General features: G+C 40.2%; 1 protein-coding gene across 3 annotated transcripts; it reads right to left on the bottom strand.

Annotated features, from left to right (window-relative positions):
* Positions 1-6,064: 6,064 nt before the first annotated feature.
* LOC135520556 (carcinoembryonic antigen-related cell adhesion molecule 1-like) lies at positions 6,065-15,709 on the bottom strand. 3 transcript variants are annotated; one of them, XM_064946195.1, is made up of 10 exons: positions 15,402-15,709; positions 14,574-14,897; positions 10,068-10,148; positions 9,123-9,392; positions 8,070-8,324; positions 7,578-7,698; positions 7,300-7,328; positions 6,898-7,043; positions 6,523-6,555; positions 6,065-6,374 (listed from the first exon to the last, which is right to left on the bottom strand). In XM_064946195.1, the coding sequence occupies exons 1-10, from the start codon at positions 15,445-15,447 to the stop codon at positions 6,372-6,374; spliced, it is 1,308 nt and encodes a 435-aa protein (XP_064802267.1). In that variant the 5' UTR covers positions 15,448-15,709; the 3' UTR covers positions 6,065-6,371. The 3 variants fall into 3 exon arrangements, with proteins under 3 accessions (XP_064802267.1, XP_064802265.1, XP_064802268.1); XM_064946193.1 differs by having other exon boundaries at positions 6,065-6,377; positions 15,402-15,707; XM_064946196.1 differs by lacking the exon at positions 10,068-10,148 and having other exon boundaries at positions 6,065-6,377; positions 15,402-15,705.
* Positions 15,710-20,926: the final 5,217 nt, after the last annotated feature.

The following is a 20,926-nucleotide window of genomic DNA, read 5'->3' as shown; positions in this document are numbered from 1 at the left end:
GCTTTCACCTGGATTCACCTTGTCAGTCTATGTCATGTTTTGGACACTTTGTGTATGTAAAACACAGAAACATCACATTTTTGCCCTAGGCCTTTAAACACATTTCAGTCAAGATTTACCTACATCAGTGATTCATACAACAGAAGGGGTCAGTTTATCAGGTTTACAAGGTTTTGTTTGGGAGTTGTGTTTGAGCAGGGTCAGTCAGGTGATGCAATCCAACTCGAGGAGGATCAAAGACACTAGACTAGCGGTAATGCATGGGGTCAGAGGTCAGGTGACACAATACGGAACAAATGAAAGCCTTCATCAAACAACCAAGAAAAACTCCACTGATTTATTTAGGAGACACTTGTCTCTCTCTATTGGGCAACCATGAAAACAGGCCAGGTTTGGGCAAAATTTGTCAGTATGTCTGAAAACCAGGAAACAATGTTGATGGTAGGATCCCTTGAGAGAGTACTAAAACTGATTTTGAATTTTTTACACAATAAACAAAGCGTAGATACTGTATGACAAAGTTAACCTTCAATGCCTTAATGAAACTAGGGGGCACTATTTTCATTTTTGGAAAAATAACGTTCCCAAACTAAACAGGCTATTTTTCAGGACCAGATAATAGAATATGCATATAATTGACAGCTTAGGATAGAAAACACTCTAAAGTTTCCAAAACTGTAAAAATATTGTCTGTGAGTATAACAGAACTGATATTGCAGGCGAAAGCCTGAGAAAAATCCAATCAGGAAGTGACTCTTATTTAGAAACTTCTGCGTTCCTATGCGTCCCTATTGAGCAGTGAAGGGGATATCAACCAGATTCCTTTTTCTATGGCTTCCCTAATGTGTCTAGTGAGCGACAACATTGCGTCAGTGGTCAGCTGAGGACTCTGATGACAAATGCGGCCATTGTTTCTATCGCTCCTACTAAGAAACCAACTGACCTGGTTCAATAATTATCGAATAGATAATGAGGCAAAAAGATATTTGAAAAACACCTTGAGGATTGATTATAAAAAAACGTTTGCCATGTTTCTGTCAATATTTTGGATCTAATTTGGAATATTTTTCGGCATTGTCGTGACCGCAGTTTCCGGTGGATTTCTTAACCAAATGTGAAGAACAAATAGAGGTATTTCGGCTATAAAAATAATCTTTATGGAACAAAATGAACATTTGCTGTCTAACTGGGAGTCTCGTCAGTGAAAACATCCATTTTTACCATAAAGGCCTGATTGGTGGAGTGCTGCATAGATGGTTGTCCTTCTGGAAGATTCTCCCATCTCCACAGAGGAACTCTGGAGATCGGGTTCTTGGTCAACTCTAGGCCAGCTCCAGGAAGAGTCTTGGTGGTTCCAAACGTCTTCCATTTAAGAATGATGGAGGCCACTATCTTATTGGGGACCTTCAATACTGCAGACATTTTTTGGTTAGGGTATAAGATCTGTCTCTCGACACAATCCTGTCTTGGAGTTCTACAGACAATTCCTTCGACCTCATTGCTTGGTTTTTGCTCTGACATGCACTGTCAACTCTGGGACCTTAGACAGGTATGTTCCTTTCCAAATCATGTCCAATCAATTGAATTGACCACTGGATGATCAATGGAAACAGGATGCAACTGAGCACAATTTCAAGTTTCATAGCAAAGGGTCTGAATACTTATGTAAATGTTTTTAAAAAAATCTTTAATACATTTGCAAAATTTCTAAAAACCTGTTTCCAATTTGTCATTATGGGGTATTGTGTGTAGATTGAGGAGGACATTTTTTTTAGTTAATACATTTTAGAGAAAAGCTGTAATGCAACAAGATGTGGAAAAAGTCAAGGAAGGGGTCTGAATACTTTCCGAATGCAAACTAGGTACAAAATGTGTGATTGTATACACGAGGAATGCACAATTCCACATGGTCTAAATTGTCCAGGTAACCCATGCTAGCTGGTTCTCTAATTCCTGACATGGGTTTATGTGGGAGCTTGGCGCCACCCTGACGTCGCTAGACATACACACATCAGTGTGTACTGAAACTGGCAACTCCAAGTCAACACACACAGACAGGAGGTATAGGGCCAGAGAATCCTGTCGAATGGGATTGGCCAATAAAACCTTTCTTTAAGTACCCATACCTTAAACACACACACTGTCACGATCGTCGTATGAGTGAGACCAAGGTGCAGCGTGGTATGCGCACATTCTCTTTTAATGAATGAAACACTTTACAAAAACAACAAAAGCAACAAATGTGAAGCTATACAACTTAGTGCCGACAGGCAACTAGACATAGTCAAGATCGCACAACGCAAATGAGGAAAATGACCCCCAATCAGAGACAACGATAAACAGCTGTCTCTGATTGGGAACCATATCAGGCCAGCATAGACATACAAAACCCCCTAGACATGCAAAAAAGGTGCGGACTCCTGGCAGCAAACCTGAACCTATAGGGGAGGGTCCGGGTGGGCATCTACCCTCGGTGGTAGCTCCGGTTCTGGATTCAGCCCCCCCCTCCTTACGCTGATCCCTCCGCTTCTGTGGAACCGGACCGTGGATCATCGCCGGAGACTCTAGACTGCAGCTCGTCGCTTGAGGCCCCGGACTGGGGACCGTCGCTGGAGGCCCCGGACTGGGGACCGTCGCTGGAGGTTCCGGACTGGGGATCGTCTTTGGAGGTTCCGGACTGTGGACTGTCGCCGGAAGCTCTGGACTGGGAACTGTCGCCGGAAGCTCTGGGTTGGGAACTGTCACCAGAAGCTCTGGACTGTGGAGGCGCACTGGACGGCGATATTCCCCGGCATGCGTCCAGGGTCCTTTTTCATCCAGGATCTCCTGCCAAGTCCAGGATGTCCTCCACTCACTTTTCTCCCGGGCCCAGGATACCTGCTCCTCTGGAACACTCTGCTTGGTCCGTTGGTGGTGGGATCTTCTGTCACGATCGTCATATGAGTGAGAGCAAGGCGTAGCGTGGTATGCGTACATTCTCTTTTAATGAATGAAACACTTAACAAAAACAACAAAACCAACGAATGAACCGTGAAGCTATACAACTTAGGGCAGACAGGCAACTAAACATAGTCAAGATCCCACAACACAAATGAGGAAAATGGCTACCTAAATATGATCCCCAATCAGAGACAACGATAAACAGCTGTCTCTGAATGGGAACCATATCAGGCCAACATAGACATACAAAAACCCTAGACATACAAAAACTAGAGTACCCACCCTAGTCACACCCTGACCTAATCACAATATATAGAAAAACAGAGATATCTAAGGTCTTGACGTGACACACACACACAAACTTGCCAACTTCAGACAGAGTTCAATGTGGCTGAATCCTTTGTATGGACGTTTGTGTAAAGGCAATACTGGTGGCAGGTAGCCTAGCAGTTAAGAGCATTGGGCCAGTAACTGAAAGGTTGCTGGTTTGAATCCCCAAACAGACGAGATGAAAAGTCTGTCGATGTGCCCTTGAGCAAGTCACTTAAGCCTAATTTCTCCTGTAAGTCACTCTGTATAAGAGTGTCTGCAAAATGACTTAAATTAAATAAAAAATTAACTGTATCTGGCCAAGCTTGTGGAGCCGTGTTCCATTTACAGTCTATTCATTCTCATCATTATGATGGTTGAATTTAATATGGGGCTGTTTTTAAACCTCATTAATGGGATAACAGTGCAGATAATGGAACTGAATAAGATATAAAGCTTGAAACATCAATACAAGATTTACTAAACATCTTGGTACGTTCCACCAGGGCAGTTCCACCTCAAAATGCCTATTTCACCCCTCTCTGACCCCTGTCTTACTCCCTACTGGCCAGTGGAGGAGGCATTGTCTGCTGCCTGATTGAAGTGAATAATCTACAGGACAAGTGTATCTGGTTTACGAGGGTCAATGTCATAATGTTAGCATATCTATGCTGTTGCTTCAGTCTGTGTAGGACTGTTTTGTGTTGTGTTTTGGGTGGACCCCAGGGAGAGTAGCTGATTGGGATACGAGGTCGATACACATAGCTTATAAACCCTTTAAATAGTTTTAAAGTATGTCTGAATGTAAGATTTTAATGTCTATTTCTCTTCTTAAACCGTGAACCCAGTTAGTTACAGCCAACGGAGCCACAGACAAAGTAATGAGTGCAGAGGAGATGTGAAGCCACTAGAGGGTGATCTGCTCCTAGTCCATCATGGAGGGACCAAAGGTCCTCTATCTGTCTTCAAGTGCAGATCAGTGACGTGTGAAATACTAGACTGTTAGGAGGCCATAACACCTACATTAATGTTGAGAAAGGGGATTATATGCAGTGTCTGGGGAAAGGCTAAACACTTTGAGTTGTATACGTCTGATTACTAAAGTTTTTAAGACAGTCTGGTCATACTTCAATCTCTATGTTAGTTTTTCTATAAATTGGGATTTCTGTGTTCGGCCTAGTATGGTTCTCAATCAGAGGCAGCTGTCAATCGTTGTCCCTGATTGAGAATCATACTTAGGTAGCCTGGTTTCACTTTTGAGTTGTGGGTGTTTGTCTTCCGAGTCAGTGCTTGTTGCCACACGGGACTGTTTTTTTTTATTCACGTTTATTGTTTTGTTCCAGTGTTCTGTTGTGTTTTGATTAAACATTATGGACACTTACCATGCTGCGCATTGGTCCTCCGATCCTTCTCGCTACTCCTCCTCAGAAGAGGAGGAAGAGATCCATTACAGCCTCATGCATCTACATTGTCAGAATTGTAGGTATTCATGATTATAAAGTGTTGAGAATATATTTATGGTAATATGGAATCGTATAACTAAAGTACACTGAACAAAATAGAAATGCAACAATTTTAAAGATTTTACTGAGTTACAGTTCATATAAAGTAATCAGTCAATCAAAATACATTCATTAGGTACTAATCTAAGTATTTCACATGACTAGGAATACAGATTCATCTGTTGGTCACAGATACGATAAAAACAAAGGTAGGTGCTTGGATCAACAACAAAAAACATCAGTATCTGGTGTGATCACCATTTGCCTCATGCAGCACAACACATTTCCTTCACATAGAGTTGATCAGGCTGTTGATTGTGGCCTGTGGAATGTGGTCCCACTCAATGGCTAAGGAAAGTTTCTGGATATTGACTGGAACACGCTGTCGTACATCGATCCAGAGCATCCCAAACATGCTCAATGAGTGAAATGTCTGGTGAGTATGCAGGCCATGGAAGAACTAGGACATTTTCAGCTTCCAGAAATTGTGTACAGATCCTTGCGACATGGGGCCGTGCATTATCATGCTGAAACATGAGGTGATGATGGTGTGTGAATGGCACGAGGACGGGCCCCCAGGATCTCGTCATGCATTCAAATCGCCATTGATAAAATGTAATTGTGTTCATTGTCCGTAGCTTATGCCAGGCCATAACCATAACCCCACATCCACCACGGGGCACTCTGTTCCCAACGTTGACATCAGCAAACCGCTCGCCCACACAATGCCGTACAACCGGGATTCATCCGTGAAGAGCGCACTTCTCCAGCGTGCCAGTGGCCATTGAAGGTGAGCATTTGCCCTCTGAAGTCAGTTACGACACCTAGCTGCAGTCAGGTCAAGTCCCTGTTTAAGATGACAAGCACACTGATGAGCTTCCCTGAGACAGTATCTGACAGTTTGTGCTGAAATTCTTCTGTTGTGCAAACCCACAGTTCATCAACTGTCTGAGTGTCTGGCCTCAGATGATCCCGCAGGGGAAGAAGACAGATGTGGAGGTCCTGGAATGGTATTCTCCCCCAGCACAAGGTGCACCTGTGTAATTATCATTCTGTTTAATCAGCTTCTTGATATGCCACACCTGTCAGGTTGATTGGTTACCTTACAACAAAGAGAAATGCTCACTAAAGTAAACATATGTGCACAAAATTAGATTTTTTTTTTTGTGTGTGTGTACAGACAATTTCTGGGATCTTTTATTTAAGCTTATTAAACATTGTACCATCACTTTACATGTTGCTTTTATAGTTTTGTTCAGTATATATCTTATAAACTGGTAATCACTGGTCTGACACAAAGAACAACAGAGTAGTAGGAAAATAGCAGCCAATATTTATTAGTCATTCTGTTTTTTCATCATTTAAATATTCTTATTTATTTAACTGGCATTAATTATGCTCTAATTTATAAAATGACAGTACAGTAATGCGTTATCTACTTTCATTATTAACAAGGTTTTATTTTCAATGTTAAGAAATTACACAAAGCAGACAGACATAGCACAAATGTATTATGTACGTTACATTTCAGATCCACACTGGGTGTTATCATGCAGGTTTTCTTTGTGTTGATTGTGGAACTGGAGAATGGTGGTTGAATGGAGATCTCTTCCTGACCTCTTACTGCTAGTAGGAAAGTAAGGGAGAAATGAAAGGAACATTAACTTCCATGTATCAGCTATAATACTACATGAATAACATTTAACATATAAATCAGTTGTTGTTACAGTATTACAGTCACGTGGTGACATGTGGTCTAGAACAAACTTACCATTATCCTAGTATCATAGGTAGTCTTGAAGTCCTGCATTTCATAATTTGGGATAAAAGCAGAAGTAAACAACTGCAGTACACAGAAGGCAACAGCCACACCAACAGTTGCCATGACAAAATACATAACCTCAAGTCCTAAACAAACTTTTACAGCAATCATGTGTTAGTGCATAACATGAAAAGGCCAGAGACTGAATAGTTGTCATTAAGTCAATACTAAACTTATATAATATAATTTTCAAACAGTCTTTGCATACAGTATTTTCAACACTGTACATCCTGTTAAGCAAAGTAATCTTGTTAATTACAGTCAGACTGTAGTAGAATACAGATGTGCACAGACACATCCCAGGGGTGACCATGTTTTACTTACTGTCAGGGGTAGAGGTGGAGATTGATTTTGTTGTGTGTTATCACGCACAGGTGATGGATTCTCATACACAGGTGATGGGTTCTCATACACAGGTGATGGGTTCTCATACACAGGTGATGGGTTCTCATATACATGTTGTTGCGAGCCTTTAAGAGATACAAATAGAGGTGGTTGTATAGTTGCTGTTATCTTGTCTGCATAAGCATTTTACATTATTAAGCATCGTCATAGTGGTGCTGTATTATATCATGTAATTTGTCTGAATACATTTCCTTCTTCCATGGAAACTGTAAATCACACTGGATGAGAGCGACTGCTAAATGACGACTTTAATGTAAATGGTTAAAACAAATGTTTGAAAACATGATTCATTATAAGATTGGAGATAAAGCGTATGCTTACCTCCTCGATGCATTGGCTCAACATTGCTTCTATATGCAACAATACATAAACATTAAAAGGTATAAGAACATGATATTACAGTGCTTTTAACAGTTTACAGTGAAGTTTTAAGATAAGAACATAACATTACAATGTTTTTAAAAGTTTATTGTGCTTTTGAAATATACCCAGGCCCTTTTTCTGACCAGTTTAGATCAATGTGAAAACAGAGCCTATATTGTCTATTGCCGGCAGTGATAGAAAATACACTTGTTTGAATGAAACGTTTCCTATCTCACCCATTTTTCTTGATGAAATAGACTGCAACACTAACTGCCACTTCCACAACCAGCAACACTATAATCACAGTCCCAGTGATGACAACAACAGACAGCCCGTCTGGAGTTGGAGAGCCCTCCGCTGCAGAGACCAGAGAGAGAAACATACAGAGATGAGAGAAAGGGTACATCCAGTGAACAAGCAGTACTGCACATTACAGTGCATCTAGGTGACAATTACAACACAGCAAACACAACTAAAAGGCACTATTTTAAAACAAGTTTGGAATGCAAAACTTCATACGTATAACTTTTCTTCTACTAGCACTGACTTTTCTGATAATTACTTTGAGGAAAATAGTATTTACTATGACTGAGATATTTGGTTGTCCCACATAGCTAACTTAATGCACTAACTGTAAGGATCTCTGGATAAGAGGGTCTGCTAAATGACTAGATGTAACTGTTATCTACTTACTATGTTCATATTGTCTTTAAAACTTCTAACTTTACCTTTTACTGACAGTTTATGGACCACAGATGTTCTGTTTCCAGTGACATCATTTGTTGCTGAACAGGTATATTCCCCACTGTCAGAGTATTCACTCTTCTCTTTAGTGAACTCAGGGGAATGTCCAGGTATCTCTGTCTCATTGTGCATCCAGGTGTAACTAGCAGGGGGGTTTGAGTCAGCAGAGCAGGTCAATGTAAACTTCTGTCCTACTTCTATTTTAGTTGGACCCTTGATTTCCATACCATCAGGTCCATCTGTAACACAGAGATCACCAGTTAGTCATAGCTACAAGTTCATTAGTTTGTAAATCAGTGTGACGGTGGAGTCATAATGGCTGGTGTAAAGTGTGTGTTCAGTCATTGTTATATTCTTTTCACGTGCATGTGTTGATTGTACATTTGGTACATTTATCAAATCAAATCCAATTTTATTGGTCGCATACACATGGTTAGTGTAACAGTTTAACTTTCGTCCGTCCCCTCGCCCCTGCTCGAACCAGGGACCCTCTGCAGACATAGACAACAGTCACCCACGAAGCATTGTTACCCATCGCTCCACAAAAGCCACAGCCCTTGCAGAGCAAGGGGAACCATTACTTCAAGGTCTCAGAGCGAGTGACGTCACCGATCAAAACACTATTAGCGCACACCACCGCTAACTAGCTAGCCATTTCACATCGGTTACACTCACCCCCCTTTTGACCTCCTCCTTTTCTGCAGCAACCAGTGATCCGGGTCACGGCACCAATGTAACAGTTTAACTTTCGTCCGTCCCCTCACTGGGCTCGAACCAGGGACCCTCTGCACACATAGACAACAGTCACCCATGAAGCATCGTTACCCATCGCTCCACAAAAGCCATGGACCTTGCAGAGCAAGGGTAACCACTACTTCAAGGTCTCAGAGCGAGTGACGTCACATATCACAAATGCTATTAGCACGCACCACCGCTAACTAGCTAGCCATTTCACATCGGTTACATTAGCATGTGTATGCAACCAATAAAATTGGATTTGATTTGATTTATCCCCAGGCTTATAGGGAAGTACTTACAGATTACATGCACAGTGTCACTGGCATTTTCAGAGCTGACATGGTTGCTGACTCTACACAGGTATTCGCCACTGTCTGTTCTCTTCTTTATCGACAGCACTCTCTTATCCTCAGATAATATGATATTGTCACCAGAAGACACAGGATGACCATCCTTCATCCACTCTCTGGTGATGTTGAAGCCAGTTGCATCACAGGTTAAAGTGACAGAGCCCCCCTCGATGATTGGTGGGTTTGGGGTAATTGTGATAGTAGCACCAGATACTTCTTCTGTGAAATGAATACAAGATGAGATAATACTAATTATTGTGGTTTGTTAAAAAAGAAAAGGAGAAACAAGTTGGTTTTATGTTCATGTTACACAGTGGTAGAAAAAGTACCCAACTGTCAAACTTGAGTAAAAGTAAAATTACTCAAGTAAAAGTGAAAGTCACAGTAAAATACTACTTTAGTAAAAGTCTAAAAGTATTTGGTTTTAAATATACTTAAGTATCAAAAGTAGATGTAATTGCTGAAATATACTTAAGTATCAAAAGTAAAAGTACGTCATTTCACCGTCCTTATATTAAGCAAACCAGATGGCACAATTTTGTTGTCAATTTAATTTATGGATAGCCAGGGACACACTCCAATACACAAACATATTTGGAAACAAAGCATTTGTGTTTAGTGAGTCTGCCAGGTCAGAGGCAGTAGGGATGACTAGGGATGTTCTCTTGATAAGTGCTGCTAAGCATTGTAAATGTAACGCATACTTTTGGGTGTCAGGGAAAATGTAGGAAATAAAAAGTACATTATTTTCTTTAGGAATGTAGTGGAGTGGAATGTATTAAAAGTTCTCAAAATGTAAATAGTAAAGTAAAGTACAGATACACCCCAAAAACTTTAAAGTGGCACTTTAAAGTATTTGTACTTAAAAAATGTACACCACTGGTGTTACATTACCATGGACAGGCGTAGAGCTCATCAGCACAGACCGGGCAGTTGCGCTCTCGAAGGGTCTGTCATGCCAAATAGTGTCCCCCTCTACGTCACAATGGGATTCAATTAAACTATTAGCATCCGTTGCTATATCAACGGTGGAATGATTTTAATTTTTGTGATCATTACATTCTAAATTACGTTATTTTCATCATCGCTATGCAAACAAGGCATATTTTCGCGACAATTTCGCTGTTTAAACAAGTTTGGTTTAGCTAATACAATGAAACAATTATTTCAAACTACTTTTGGGTACCTTGTTAACATTACAACATGAAATCCATGTCTTAAATATTGCTATGTTTCAGATATGGCAAAGAAAACGTGTAATCTGCTTGACACATTAAAGGTACTTACCTTACAAATCACAAAGACAGCTCATTTCCACTCCATTCATATGGAAATCCATTTGATTCTTACACTGGCTTGTCTGGCTGTCATGTTTTTATTTAAACCTGCCCTTCCTTCCCTCATCCACACTGAAATAATATCATTTCAGTAGTCCTCTATTATGATTTTCTGTCGTAGCACATTAGTACACCCTTGTGGTTCAATATATATGTATCTATTGTAGGTCCTAGGCTACAACATTGAATAATGTGGAACAAATAAATACCATCAATGGTTACCTTACAATTTACAATAATGAACACCTTGCGAAACAGCTGTGAAAACCAACCTGACGTTCTAGCAACAGCCCTAGCAACAGAAGCTCGAACTCATCGAATCCCATCAATGAATTAGAGGGGGAAACTATTTGGTAAGGGGACAATATTTGGCATGACAGGTCCTTAGCAAATCTTTAAAAAAATAAATAATAGCTGATATGCCCCATCATAATAAAAGCAAATTAGTAAGTTATTTTGTCATCTAACTTATTTATAACTTGCATTAATGCGCACCGCCGCATTCAAAGCCTAGTTTGAGCAAAGCGAGAGCAAAGCGAGAGCTCGCAGCTCATTGATCATGTGTTCTTATAATCCCAGTCATTGTGCAACATTTCTACATACAATCGCGTGTGAAAACAGTTTTACTTTATAGCCTATTATGACACATGTTTTACCTTGCTTCAAAGTAGCCTGTAGCCAAAATGTGACCATAGAAACGTTAGAACAAGAGAGAAATGCTGGTTTCAATGATATGAGGAATATTTATAAAATTATTCCTCATATATCATTTAAACCAGCATTTCTCTCTTGTTCTATACATTTTAATATCAACTTTATTTAATTGTCTAGAAGCCAAAGTCACAATCCCCATAGGAGAACCATTTTTGGTTCAAGGTAGAACCCATTTTGATTCAAGGTAGAACCCTTTCGGGTTCCATGTAGAACCCTCTGTGGAAAGGTTTCTACATGGAACCCAAAAGGGTTCTAACTGGAAACAAAAATGGTTCTTCAAAGGGTTCTCCTTTGGGGACAGCCGAAGAACCCTATTAGGTTTTAGATAGCCACTTTTTTTTACAAGTCTAGTCATATTAGTAACCCATTCTAGTTGTTGCATCTTTCGATTTCCACTCATTCTCAGTTTGTAAAAGAGATTTGCACCTGCAACATGAAACCGCTAACATCAGCTACCCTTTAGAACAGTGTTTTCCCGCTAATTGCATGTCAGAATATGTTGGAAAATGATGTAGCCTAATACATTGCTTGCTTCATAACAGTAGCTGAACGTTCAAAAATGGCCTACAGTCTCTTGGTTGTGAAACAATGTAGTGGTGCTGTATGAAGTAGACTATTAGTAGTTTGTTAGTTTAACACTACTAATAATCTACTTCATACAGCACCAATACAACAATACAACATTAAAATAATTTTCCAGAAAATCACTAGACAATAATATTAAATGAAAACAGATTTTTAGCCAAGCCATTTCAATTTTTTCAATCATTATTTGTAGCTTTAAACTAAAAAACTTACTAAATAAATAAATAATCATTTTGAAGATATTTTTGAAGACCCTGGCCTGTCCTGGCAGCAGCCAGGGGGTAGAGTGACAGACAGCTGTACATTATTTATAAAATAAGCAACACCAGCTCAGACCAATTCCAGGATCTAATGAAAAGGTTTTACAGTTGGAAGTTTACATACACCTTAGACAAATGCATTTAAACTCAGTTTTTCACAATTCCTGACATTTAATCCTAGTAAAAATTCCCTCTCTTAGATCAATTATGATCAGCACTTTATTTTAAGAAGGTGAAATGTCAGAATAATAGTAGAGATAATGATTTATTTCAGCTTTTATTTCTTTCATCACATTCGCAATGGGTCAGAAGTTTACATACACTCAATTAGTATTTGGTAGCACTGCCTTTTAAATTGTTTAACTTGGGTCAAACGTTTTGGGTAGCCTTCCACAAGCTTCCCACGATAAGTTGGGTGAATTTTGGCCCATTCCTCCTGATAGAGCTGGTGTAACCGAGTCAGGTTGGTAGGCCTCTTTGCTCGCACCGGCTTTTTCAGTTCTGCCCACAAATTTTCCATAGGATTGAGGTCAGGGCTTTGTGATGGCCAATCCGTTACCTTGACTTTGTTGTCCTTAAGTCATTTTGCCACAACTTGGGAAGTATGCTTGGGGTCATTGTCCATTTGGAAGACCCATTTGCGACCAAGCTTTAACTTCCTGACTGATGTCTTGAGATGTTGCTTCAATATATCCACATAATTTTCCTTTCTCATGACACCATTTATTTTGTGAAGTGCACCAATCCCTCCTGCAGCAAAGCACCCCAACAACATGATGCTTCCACCCCTGTGCTTCACGGTTGGGATGGTGTTCTGTGGCTTGCAAGCCTCCCCCTTTTTCCTCTAAACATAACGATTGTCATTATGGCCAAACTGTTCTAATTTTGTTTCATCAGACCAGAAGACATTTCTCCAAAAAGTATGATCTAAGGCCCCATGTGCAGTTGCAAACCGTAGTCTATCTTTTTTTATGGCGGTTTTGGAGCAGTGGCTTCTTCCTTGCTGAGTGGCCTTTCAGGTTATGTTGATATAGGAATCGTTTAACTGTGGATATAGATACTTTTGTACCCGTTTCCTCTAGCATCTTCACAAAGTCCTTTGCTGTTGTTCTGGGATTGATTTGCACTTTTTGCACCAAAGTACGTTCATCTCTAGGAAACAGAACGTGTCTCCTTCCTGAGCGGTATGATGGCTGCGTCGACTTTTGACGTTTATACTTGCATGCTATTGTTTGTACAGATGAACGTGGTACATTCAGGCGTTTGGAAATTGTTCCCAAGGATGAACCGGACTTGTGGAGGTTTACAATCTTTTTTCTGACGTCTTGGCTGATTTATTTAGATTTTCCCATGATTTTACATTTAAGTCATTTTACATTTAAGTCATTTAGCAGACGCTCTTATCCAGAGCGACTTACAAATTGGTGAATTCACCTTTTGACATCCAGTGGAACAGCCACTTTACAATAGTGCATCTAAATCATTAAGGGGGGGGGGGGTGAGAAGGATTACTTATCCTATCCTAGGTATTCCTTGAAGAGGTGGGGTTTCAGGTGTCTCCGGAAGCTTGATGCCAAGCAAAGAGGCACTGAGTTTGAAGGTAGGCGTTGAAATACACCCACAGGTACACCTCCAATTGACTCAAATTATGTCAATTAGCCTATCAGAAGCTTCTAAAGCCATGACATAATTCTCTGGAATTTTCCAAGCTGTTTAAAGCCACAGTCAACTTAGTGTATGTAAACTTCTGACCCACTGGAATTGTGTTACAATTCCACTTCCAAAAAAGTAAGTGAAATAATCTGTCTGTAAACAATTGCTGGAAAAATGACTTGTGTCTTGCGCAAAGTAGATGCCAAAACTGTAGTTTGTTAATTAACAAGAAATTTGTGGAGTGGTTGAAAGACGAGTTTTAATGACATGTGTGCATGCAAACTTCCGACTTCAACTGTATATATTGGCATGTTTTACAGTGTCAAAAATGTTTTTTCCTTTGTTTTTGGCACATTGTTGAAAAGGTTTTTTGTTGTTTATTTTGTTTTTATTTTCTCCAGGATCAGGGTGCCCCTAGGTGTGTGGTCCCTGGGGTGATCACCAGGGTTGGGGTAAATTCAATTTAAATTCCAGTAAATTCAGGAAGTACACTTAATTTCCAATTCCAATTATCTTGTATGGTTTTCAGTTAGTAAAATTTGAAATTTGAATTGGAGTTTGGTTAAGCTTTTGAATTGACTGGAATTTAATTGGAATTTAAACCTACGCTGGTCGCTCCCATGGCCCTCACACTAGCTCTGCTTCTGACCATGGATCATGTATTTAGTAGAGTGTCAAGAGATATCCATAAATTGTAACTACACCATCAAAAGACTAGAGTAACTGCATTTCAACAAGCGCATTCTGTTTTTTGTTTTGTATTGTTTTTATGTATGGAAGTACATTGAAATCACATTAGTTGACAACTCAACTTTAACATTAAGTGACATATTTTGGAAGGGGGTACTCACCATAGACATTCAGTGATGTATTTGACAAATACATCAAATCAGACTCTCTTAGGATCACTCTGTATTCTCCATTGTCAGCAATGGTCAGTTTCAAGAGCTCCAAAGATCCAGTGCTATTGTCCAGCCTGATCCTGCCAACATATCCCTCTCCGGTCACAGGACCTTCAGAACTGTGAAAGTCAACAATGATGACAGGGGTATCACCAAAAGTCCAGATGATTGCACTAAGTGTCGTTGGATTGATGGTGGTTTTGAAAAACACATTTCCTCCCAATGTTCCATTCACAGGTCCAGGAGGAAGCACTTCTAGACCAGCACAATATCCTGAGGAAACAACAGGGCTTGATTATCATGTCTCCAAAACCAACAAAAAATACTGTAACCAGACAGTTTTATGAGTTCTTATGCACTTTTATTTAACTAGGCAAGTCAGTTAAGAACAAATTCTTATTAACAATGACAGCCTAGGAACAGTAGGTTAACTGCCTAGTTCAGGGGCAGAACAACAGATTTTTACCTTGTCAGCTCAGGGATTTGATCTAGCAACTTTTTGGATACTGGCCTAACGCTCTAACCACTAGGCGACCTGCCGCCCCCAAAATTAATTATAACATAATTATTTTGTCAAGACAATTTTGGAAGCCACTGTGGAAGCCATTGTGCCTTGTAGACACAGAAATCATGGTCCTACATTTTCAGAAGGATCAAAAAAGGGTTGATAAATTATGACATGTTTCACCCCTTGGGTTTAAAATTGTCCCTTGTCGGTGCATTTAGGGTTAACCTATGTGTGGCTGTATTTCATTGATGCAGCAGATAAGGTCTCACCTGAGAGTATTGCCATGGTAAGAAAGACGACTACAGATGCCACCATCTCTTCTGATGTAACACGTCTGTGATTCAGACTACTTCTGTACCTAGAAATAAGTACTGCATAAGAGACAGAGCTTCAATTAAAGTGGTCTACAGTAACATCAAAACCTGATATGAGGAAGGAATATTGAGATAAAAGGTTTTGATGAGTTATATCGCTGCATGAAGGAACAAATGACCAAGCTCCACTTTCAGAATAGTACAATCCAACTCCACTAAGACTAATAAGGAAGCTTTGTGGGGTTTTACATTCACTGAGCCTGTTGCCCTCAATTGTTTTGCAGGCTTTGACTGATAAAGATAGTAGACTTTGGTCTTTAGGTATTTTCTGACAATAGATGATATATTATATATAACAAAGGTTTGTGCTTCATACTCCTTCTCAAACACTGACATCACTGTAGGATCACTTAGAACCAACACCCAGATTTGTAGGAATGTTAGTTGAGGTAAAATGTACATCTAGGTAGAGTTATTAATTAAAGTGACTATGCATAGCTGATAACAACAGAGTAGCAGCGGTGTAAAAGAGGGGGAGTGGGGGGGGGGGAATGCAACTAGTCTGGGTAGCCATTTGATTAGGTGTTCAGGAGTCGTATGGCTTGGGGGAAGGAGCTATTTAGAAGCCTCTGGTCCTAGACTTGGTGTTCCGCTGCCGCTTGCCGTGCGGTAGCAGAGAGAACAGTCTATGACTAGGATGCCTGGAGTCTTTGACAATTTTTAGGGCCTTCCTCTGACACCGCCTGGTATAGAGGTCCTGGATGGCAGGAAGCTTGGCCCCAGTGATGTACTGGGCCGTTTGCACGACGCTCTGTAGTGCCTTGCGGTCGGAGACTGAGCAGTTGCCATACCAGGCAGTGATGCAACCAGTCTGACAGATTTGCAGCTATAGAACCTTTTGAAGATCTGAGGACCCATGCCAAATCTTTTCAGTCTCCTGGGGGGGAATAGGTTTTGTCGTGCCCTCTTCACGACTGTCACAGCTGTCTAGACTAACAGGGATGTAAACAAATTTGTACATAAAATTTGAAAGAAATAAACTTTTTATGCAACAATAACATTTCTGTGATCTTTTATTACAGCTCATGAAACATGGGACCAACACTTTACATGTTGCGTTTATATTTTTGTTGAGTATGCATGGTTTAGTTTAGTTTATTAGGATCCCCATTAGCTACTGCACATGCATAGCCATTAAAGCTTATTACTGCTTGTCATAAAAACAAAGCCAACCAAATTAATTTAGCTAAATTGACCTGGTATGCCCATCACCTGCATAAACATGCAATAACCTGATGCTAGCCTATTGTTAAACCTTTGCAGCAGAAGGTTAATTTAACTTCTTATGGATAGGGGGCAGCATTTTCACGTTTGGATGAAAAGCGTGCCCAGAGTAAACTGCCTCCTACTCAGTCCCAGATGCTATTAGTAGTATTGGATAGAAAACACTCTGTAGTTTCTAAAACTGTTTGAATGATGTCTGTGAATATAACAGAACTCATATGGCAGACAAAAACCAGGAAGTGGGAAATCTGAAGTTTGTAGGTTTTCAACTCAGCCACTATTGAATAATCAGTGGAATATGGGTCATCTTGCACTTCCTATGGCTTCCAATAGATGTCAAGTCTTTAGAACATTGTTTCAGGCTTCTACTGTGAGGGGGGCTGAATGAGACGGGAATGAGTCAGAGGTCTGCCAGCAGCCTAGGTCTAGTGATGCGCGGTCATGAGAAAGTTACCTCTCGTTCCATTGCTTTTCTACAGACAAATGAATTCTCCGGTTGGGACATTATTATAACATTTATGATAAAAACATCCTTAAGATTGATTCTATACATCGTTTTATTTGTTTCTATGACCAGTAATATAACTTTTTGGAATTTTTGTCCGACATTTCCGCTGGACTTGCCCGCGCCTCATGAGTTTCAATTTGTTTAATAAACGCACTAACAAAAGGAGGAATTTGGACATAAATGATGGACTTTATGGAACAAATCAAACATTTATTGTGGAACGGGGATTCCTGGGATTGCATTCTGACGAAGATCATCAAAGGTAAGTGAATATTTATAATGTTATTTCTGACTTATGTTGACTCCAACATGGCAGATATATTCTTAGGTTGTGTATGTTGTCTGAGCGCCGTACTCAGATTATTGCATGGTTTGCTTTTTCCGTAAAGTTTTTTTGAAATCTGACACAGTGGTTGCATTAAGGAGAAGTATATCTTTAAATCTGTGAATAACACTTGTATCTTTTATTAATGTTTTTATGAGTATTTCTGTGATTTGATGTGGCTCTGTGCAAATTCACGGGATGTTTTGGAGCCAAAGCCAAATGTAAACTGAGGTTTTTGGATATAAATATGAACTTGATCGAACAATACATACATGTATTGTGTAACATGTTGTCCTGCGAGTGTAATCTGATGAAGAATAGCAAAGGTTAGTGATTCATTTTATCAATATTTCTGCTTTTTGTGACTCCTCTCTTTGCGTCTGGCAATCTTGATTTACATAGTCTTTCTTGGGAAGACCATGGCTTTTGTCATTGCTAGGATGCTACACAGTAGCTGACCTGCAGAGCTCATGACTTTGCGCTCCAGATCAGACACTGGGGGCCTGGGTTGAACACATTACAGCTAAATGGCCCCTGGGCATACCGGGTCACTCTGACTATGGTGAGAGTGCTGTTGCCATCACCAAGCTGAACTCAATCAATGGCTGTGACCTCAGAGCTGCCATTCAGCCAGCAGTGAGGAGCCAGAGGAGGAGCAAGGCAGACTGCCAGAGCTGTTAAACTCCACAAAATGTGTTGCAGTGGCAATTATCATCACATTGGAGACGGGCTTTGTGTGTTAAAAACAGAATAACTACTTCCTATTTGCTTAGTTGACTGATCCAATGCCACACAGTATAGTGTTTAGCTGTATTTGCACACATCTTTCATCAACATAGCTGAAATGAGCACTTCAGGAGCAGTGCCATGCAGAAGAGCTCAGCTTTCTATGTTGGGGTCATATGAGTTTGCAGCCCAAACCGTTCGGACGCTACAGACAGAGGTTGGCACATCAGCGGGTCCCGACTTCAGACGAGTACCATGTTCTAGCCCGATCCATTCAGACTCTGCAGACGTTTTCATGAGAAGACCGATTTTCGGGATGTCTCATGGTCTAACAAACACCATTGTAGCTCTGCCACCGCAGATGCGGAAGACACAGCCCATGCAAAAAAACATAACTCTAACTTAATCAGACAGATTTTGATGTTGTTTTTTTGCTAATTGTTCATTTAGGAGCTAAGTACAGTAAGATATAACATGGTTACTGTGTTAACCCTGTGAGACCTAAGCATAGATCCAAATGCGGAAAATAATGTATTCCCCTTCAGAAATACTTGTAATGGGCCTCAGATTATGAAAATAATATTTTTGTGAATTTCAAGTTTGCAGAACAGATTCCTGGAAACGTTGCAAAAATACAACATTGGGCTTTAATGGTAATGACATTTTGTGGTAAGAAAACTGTAAAATTCTGTCAAAAATCAAAAGCCTTGACATGTGATGGAACATACAGTATTGCCTAATACTGTATATGTGACTCACCACCTGGATTTGGTCTTATGTAGCAAAATTTGAAATTGTGTTTTTTACATTGGATAAAAGTAGAGACTCAGAGCTACAAAATTGTATATCATTCACTGCATTTTTGATGAACAATAGGAAAGTAATTCTGCTTTGAAAGTTGATAAACTTGTAAACTCACTTTTGAGAAAATAGCCTTTGAATGTTTTGGTATCTAGTGAAGAGCTCTTCTTTGTTGTCACCCATTCAGCATCATTCACACACTCTTAAGCTTTAGCCCCACCCATCTCGTTTCACTCTCGGAGCGTTCAGAGCACACACTTGACGCTCTGGCCAATGATTTGTTTCCCTATGGATAACTGCTGGCAACGATTAGAATTTTTTGCAGATGTTTATTGACATTGGCAATATTCAACGGGTGTTTTACAATTTAGCGTAATACATGTAGCTAGCTGGCTAGATAAACAATGAACCTAGCTCGGGAAACAATGTGTATGATCACTCACATCACGTAACGTTAGCTAATGAGCCAGCCAGCTAGCGTTAACTCATTAAACAACAATGAACACAGTGCCAAATCATGTCTTTGCATAAATATGCTGGGAGCTAACCAACCAGGTTCAATGTTAGCTCGCTAACATTAAGCTCTAACTAGAAAAGCAAATGGCTCTAGGATACGAATAATAACATCAGCTAGGGAACCAGCCAACTAACGTTAGCTAGCTAGCTAACAGTACACTTTAGCTTAAGACTGTCACACCCTGATCTGATTCACCTGTCTTTGTGATTGTCTCCAACCCCCTCCAGGTGTCGCCCATCTTCCCCATTATCCCTTGTGTATTTATACCTGTGTTCTCTGTTTGTCTGATGCCAGTTCGTTTCATATTGTCAACCCTACCAGTGTTTTCCCCTCTGCTCCTCTCTCTCGATTGCTCTCAATCTTGTTTCCCAGTGTTGACCATTCTGCCTGCCCTGACCCCGAGCCTGCCTGCCGTCCTGCACATTTACCCCACCTATCTGGATTACTGACCTCTGCCTACCCTGACCATGAGCCTGCCTGCTGTCCTGCACCGGATTACTGACCCCTGCCTGCCCTTGACCTGTCTTTTGCCTGCCCCTGTTGGATTAATAAATTGTTGTAACTCCAACGTTGTCTGCATCTGGGTCTTACCTGAAACGTGATAAGGACATGTAGCTAGCTATATAGGTAAACAATGAACCTGGCTAGGTAAACAACGTAAAATTAAATTAATTAACTTTTAGTCTAATGACTCCAATTGATAAACAAAGGCCCAATATGCCTGTGTTCAAACAGAATAGTTTATTTTTTGCCTCAAGTATCCAATCCTTCCATTCACACCTTCTGTAGAGTTGTGGAACGGGATGTTTTAAACTTTATCAGTCCAAACCAATTAATTTTGCAAAGAATGTGAGCCGAGATGAAAGACTAGCCATTCAGGAACCTGCTAAAGATACTCAGATTGTCATTAAACCTGTCAATAAGGGAGGAGCTATAATCTTCGCGCTAGACTAGTCCGAGCCAGCCTCAACACAGATTCTAGACAAACCCTCCGTACTCCCCTGAGAGATGGAAACTACCCCTGTGGCAATGTTGCTCAATGCAACAACACCAACAACTACCTTGAGTTCTGACACCATAGGTCTCGAAAAAGACACAGCTTTAAAGGCGTGATCACATGCAACACAAAAAATATGGATTTACATCCTATGCTGAGTTTGTGAAAACATGTACGTGGGCAAATGATTCCAATATGGCGTAGCAGTGAAGACGTGTTTTTGTTCATCCTCTCGTGTACTTTTGTATTTTTCGTATTTTTTGTATATATTTCAATTTTATTTTCAATCTCTTTTCGATTTTTATTTTGATTATACCTTCCG

Source organism: Oncorhynchus masou, chromosome 29 (genome assembly GCF_036934945.1).
Source record: "Oncorhynchus masou masou isolate Uvic2021 chromosome 29, UVic_Omas_1.1, whole genome shotgun sequence".
In the NCBI taxonomy this organism is placed as follows: domain Eukaryota; kingdom Metazoa; phylum Chordata; class Actinopteri; order Salmoniformes; family Salmonidae; genus Oncorhynchus; species Oncorhynchus masou.
Note: the sequence above shows the minus strand (reverse complement) of the source record. Positions and strands in the feature narration are given on the sequence as shown.

Coding starts and splice junctions, on each gene's coding strand:
- LOC135520556 (XM_064946193.1), bottom strand. CDS start 15,447: ATGGTGGCATCTGTAGTCGTCTTTCTTACCATGGCAATACTCTCAG. Junction 8,325..9,122: donor TGACACTGTGCATGTAATCT/GTAAGTACTTCC, acceptor TCTGTGTTACAG/ATGGACCTGATGGTATGGAA. Junction 7,044..7,299: donor TGAGCCAATGCATCGAGGAG/GTAAGCATACGC, acceptor TATCTCTTAAAG/GCTCGCAACAACATGTATAT.